At 29.8% G+C, this 5356-nt stretch overlaps 1 protein-coding gene across 1 annotated transcript in view; it reads right to left on the reverse strand.

Moving 5' to 3' along the window:
* Window positions 1-1970: 1970 nt before the first annotated feature.
* Window positions 1971-5356, reverse strand: part of RhoGAP68F (Rho GTPase activating protein at 68F) — a gene marked incomplete in the record, with an annotated part of 32410 nt that continues 29024 nt past the window's right edge. Inside the window, 1 exon segment of the mRNA XM_067045400.1 lies at window positions 1971-4541. Within this exon segment, the coding sequence (XP_066901501.1) occupies window positions 4371-4541 (171 nt within the window).

Consider the following 5356-nt stretch of genomic DNA (forward strand, 5'->3'; position numbering starts at 1 on the left):
GCTATACATATAGCATACACCACTATATTTAAGTATAATTAACCTATTTAAATTTTCAGGAGAGTACGAAAAAAAACCCTTGTTGATCAGAGAACATCACTAATTCACAGCCACTACTTGAGAAAGTTTCAGTTTATAGCCAATCCTGATTTCTAAATGGTTGTTATTTTTTGACAAGATCTCTCTCCTCTACCTGCTATCGCTACCCTCCGGACTAACATACCTCCTTCGCCTCTGTCGGAATAGTACCCGGCAGGACGAAGGCACCTTCCTAGATGACTGTACGCTAGCTACCCTCCAGGTCTGCATTCCTCCCATGTGTTTATCGGAATAGTACCCGGTACGACGAGGTTACCATCCTCCGAGATATTACGGGTATCACCCGTTAGTCTCATCCTATCTAGTCATCTTCCTTGTCAACTACCTTACCTTTATTAACTTAACACGCATTGTTGAGGCCTTCTTGATAAACAGAGTAGTCAAGAAAATAAGCCAGCTCGACAAGTTTATATTTGTTATGTTTATGTTATGGTTGTCATGATGTTGCTTTGCTGTTTTTTTTTGCAAGTTCTGCCTTCAGCTTGTCAAGTAAAGGTGTAAGGCATGCTTTTTCCTTTTCGATTAAAATAACTTCACGACTATCCCAAAAAATAATCGCTATCGCTTTCCCAGCCGAGAAAACTGTTTTTGCTTTTTTGGAGCCGGTTCCCTCTTTATAGTCCACGGTTTGGATTGTACTTTTGTTTCAGGCGTACAATTGTGTACCCAAGTTTCATCTACAGTAATTAATCGGCGTTAAAACTCGGATTTATTGCACCTAAACTACGCCAACGGAGCGTTGGAAATGTTCATTCGAACACATTTTTGGTCTAACGTGAGCAAACGCGGGACCCAATGTGTGGACAGCTTTCTCATACCTAATATGTAACAAACACGTTCTTTTGACATGTTCATAACCTCTGCTATCTATGTCACTTTAATTCGGCGGTCGTCTAGCATCATTTGGTGAACTTTGGCAATATTTTCGTCAGTAGTCAAAACGGAAAGAGACTTAAGATAGTTAAATCTAACATTATTTAAAAAGCTCTATGAATTGGAAAACGGCATGAATATAACAGTATGTACTCATGATGCTGACTTTTGATCAGGGTAAATTTTTTTCAATGCACAGGTACTAACATAATAGACAATGAATCTGGAGAAACCTACTGCAGAGCCACAAATAAGTTATCAAGTGATACTGAGATTAGGGTGGCTTCCATTTCAAACAAGATGTTGACAATGAATCCCAGATTTAAAGAAAGTTCTAACCAAATAAAGCAACAAATGACTGTATATTTTCAAGTAAATACATCTGAAATCCTGAAAAATCTCTAGCTAAGGGTGAACAATGCCATGACAAAGCCAGCTCTGATATAATGCTGTGAGACCTGGACCCTCACAGTTACATTTGGGCACATTTAACATAATGTGAAAATTCATAAAAACTCATTTTTCATAGAAACCCTGTTGTACTATGTTATAAATTTCAGGAAAAATATTAGGATGAGGGCTGTTTGTGGCCGAGGGAATTAAGGTATTGCAACCTTGGCTGCCTCTTCGGGTTCAAACCCGACCTAGGGTGTTGACATTTTGTGGTGGTCCCATGGAAAGTGTTTATTTAGTGGTGGTCCCAAGAAAATTGTTTATTTTGTGTTGGTCCCACAAAATGAACACATGAACCCCACTAAGAATAGGTTGGTTACCATTAGATAATCCCCTACATGTCAGAAATGACCATGAGAAGGTTAATTATATTAGTTTTGCTTGAAGCAATGGGCCCCCAAAATGTCATAAAATTGAAAACTTCTTAATAAAGAATAATTTAATAATTTTATTACATCCTATTAGATAATACAAAATATCTTCATCATAAATACTTAATTTAAAGAAAAAATAATACCTATGAATATACAAATAAGGATAGACTATTTCAAATTAAGAAACACATTTTATAGTGATTTATTTATAATTGTTACAATAGTTCTGTTTATTTTGGCGATTAATTTATGATGATATTTGAAAAAAAATATCTAAATAAAATTTTTTAAATCACATCATAACTTTTAAAAATAATTAATACATAAGATTTGTTATTCGATTTATAAATTAAAATCTAAATCATCAAAATTGAATTCTTTGAATTGGGAATGTAATTTTTTTAAACAGATAAATAAAAATAACAATAATAAATTTGTTACTTATATCCTACATTCACAGTCTTTTATTGTATTTCTATATTTTTAAATATAATAGAGAGAAGAGAGTAAGTGAATGGAATGGTTCAGCAACTAATTTTTTTTCATTTGAACTTGATTGTAATATCATTTCTTTTTTATATTATTTTTCTTTCCAGTGTTGAATAGGCCATTAATTACTAACTCTTTGACAATCAACTCTTATCTAGTAATATTATTCATATTTTACATAAATACTTCTTAATTTTAAAACTACACAACATGCGGTAAAATATCTGAATTAGTCCAGACTCTCATTATATTCTTTTTTTTTCTTTTTTTTATTTATGTATTTATTTTTTTAATAATGATTCACTTTTTCTTATAATGATAAATAATAAATTACAGATGACTATAATTATATACAATTTAATAGATATTTACATTCTTCAAACCTAAATAAAGACATATGATCACAATTTAGATTGGTATGTAAAGGGGAGAAGAACACAGCAAGCAATAAAGAAAAATATTAGAAAAAAAAAAACGTTGAGTAGGGCAGAGAAGATCATTCCAAAAATAATTTTACAGTACCCTTATTCATCATTGAGCACGTTCTTCTAGTTACTGGTTTAATACAAGTTTAGCAGCACCAAAATAACTTATCCTACTCTTCACTCACTCAATAATACTCAAAGTGATAACAGTGATGTATTTCACTGATTAAAAAAACATTAACTGACCAGATATTTGTTTCAAATCACACATTTTAAAGTAATTACAATAATATAAATTATCTATGAGGTAACTTATTTTTATTTTTATAAATGTGGGTCTTTGGCATTGCTAAAAGAAAGAATAGGAGAAAAAAAAAAGGAAGGAAATGTGGATAGACTACAAAATAATAACTAGAATAATGTTTATTAAAGAAAACACCAATAGTAGTTAAAAAGCCTCATTATTCATTCGCAGTGATGTTTACTAAAATATAAATTAAAAAAGAAAAAGCAGTTGAAAATTATTTTCCCGATATTTAGGAAAAATTAAAAAAGAATTTGATAAATTAATTAAGAGACATTAATAGTCTTCTGAAATGAGATACTTAAAAATGTAAGTGGCCACTACTATTGAGTTAGTCTTTTAAAACACTAGAAAAGGGTCATATCACAACAAACTATAAATTTAAAAATGATTTATATGGTGTGATTTTATACATAATCTGAAAACAATTTTTATCCATTAAGAAAAATTGATAGAGAAATAAACTATGACATTATTTACAATTACATCGTAGAGACGCTTAGTTTAATTTAATTTCAATAAGTAGTAAGTTTTTAATACTCAAGTTACATTTTGCTACTCACAATAATAAGTGCTAAATGCCCCATCATAAATTTATTTAAAAACCTGTTCCCTTACGTTGAAAACTATGTTATTACACATAAAGTATGGTATATTAACATAGACAGGTCATTCTTGTAGGTTACTACAACCATCTGAAAACTTTAGAATCATATTTTTTAAATTATGAGTAAGAAATTGGTGAATGATTCTAAGATACAGTTATGAGAAGAAGTGTTTCCATATTTATAATTCCATATAAACATATTTACTTGCCACACAATTGTAACAATTCATCCAGCTAAACCCTGTATGCATAAAGTTGCAATCAGAACTTTTATTGAATAAACAAAATTTTCATAAAACCATTTATGTATTATAAATAAAATAATTGTTCAACAATAACAATGGGGCAAATACGAAATTTTATACAAAACAGAATTGTTTAATAATATTCATTACCACCATTGTACTGAAAAGAGAATTTTAGTGATAGGTAAGAACAATAATAAAATGCCTTAACCAAAGACAAATGTACATTAATGTTTTTATATGTCGAAATCTAATTTAATCATAGCACTTGGTTAAGACTTCAATACTGTACATAAGCCTGAAATATAGACATGTATCTTTGTACATTTATTCTGAAATTTATACCCTGAGATTCTTACACATAAAGAAACCATTATTTTCAGGAATGATAATAAAAACATGCTTGATTAACAAGTTTGATTTTTCTAGTAGTTAACTTTGATGTACTCAAGGCTAATTGAATAAGCCTTTAAAACAACAAAATACAACAAGAACAACAAACTATATAATAAATATTTGCTCATGATTAACGAGCACAAAGTCCGTAAACATATTTATTGGAGAGATGGCAGAGAGTGAAAGCTGCCCTGATTGACACCATATAAGATTCGGACCAAAAACCACGGCCAAGTTTGAAGATGTCATTTTGTTAAGGTCACACCTATCAATAACCTAAAAAAATAATATTAGTTATAATATCTTTTCAGTAAGCAGTAAATTTCTTCAATATAAAAATAAATGTTCTATATCTATATTAATGAAAATACTATTGCAATTTGATTGCTAGTTATTAAAAGCAAACAAAATTTAAAGCAAAGTCTCCCATAAATCCTTATGATAGTAATCTCATGAATATTACCGATGGTTGAACTACACAACCACACCAGAGGGATTAACATCAAACAGGTTTGTACTGCCAATTTTTTATCTCTGTCTTACTTTATAGTCAGGCAGAAGACATCGGAAAAAGAAGTCAAAGTTTGATTAGCTAGTCAAGCTCATTTCTGTAATCTATATTTTATATATTTACTGGAGCACAAAAACATTACCATCAATGTTGCCATGGCCTCCACAAGAAAATTTCTTTGAATTCATTAGTTTGTAAGGATTGATTTCATAATTTTATATTACTCTGGCAGACAGCATATTAGTTCTAATAAAATATTTTTGAAAATAGATAGTCACAAAAAACAAATGAAAATTTGATTTTTATTTGTTTTGTTTTGTAGTTAAAATTCATGAATTTTATTCTCTATAATGAATTTAGTTCTCTTGGCTCAAAAGCTGAAATTTTGAGCCAGGATGGTAAAATATAGTGCAAAAAAAGTCAGATAATAAAGAAATTTCAATTTTTCCCATAGAAATACAAACTTTTTTTTTCAAGTCATTATACCTCAAATTCAAAACCACTATCCTTTAACTGCACAGGGATTTTCTGGTAATAATTAACTATATCTAAGCAACTTCAGAAATTCTAAACTGATCAT

The sequence above is a fragment of the Halyomorpha halys genome, unplaced genomic scaffold (assembly GCF_000696795.3).
Source record: "Halyomorpha halys isolate HHAL.00 unplaced genomic scaffold, Hhal_1.1 Scaffold2958.1, whole genome shotgun sequence".
Classification (NCBI taxonomy): Eukaryota; Metazoa; Arthropoda; class Insecta; order Hemiptera; family Pentatomidae; genus Halyomorpha; species Halyomorpha halys.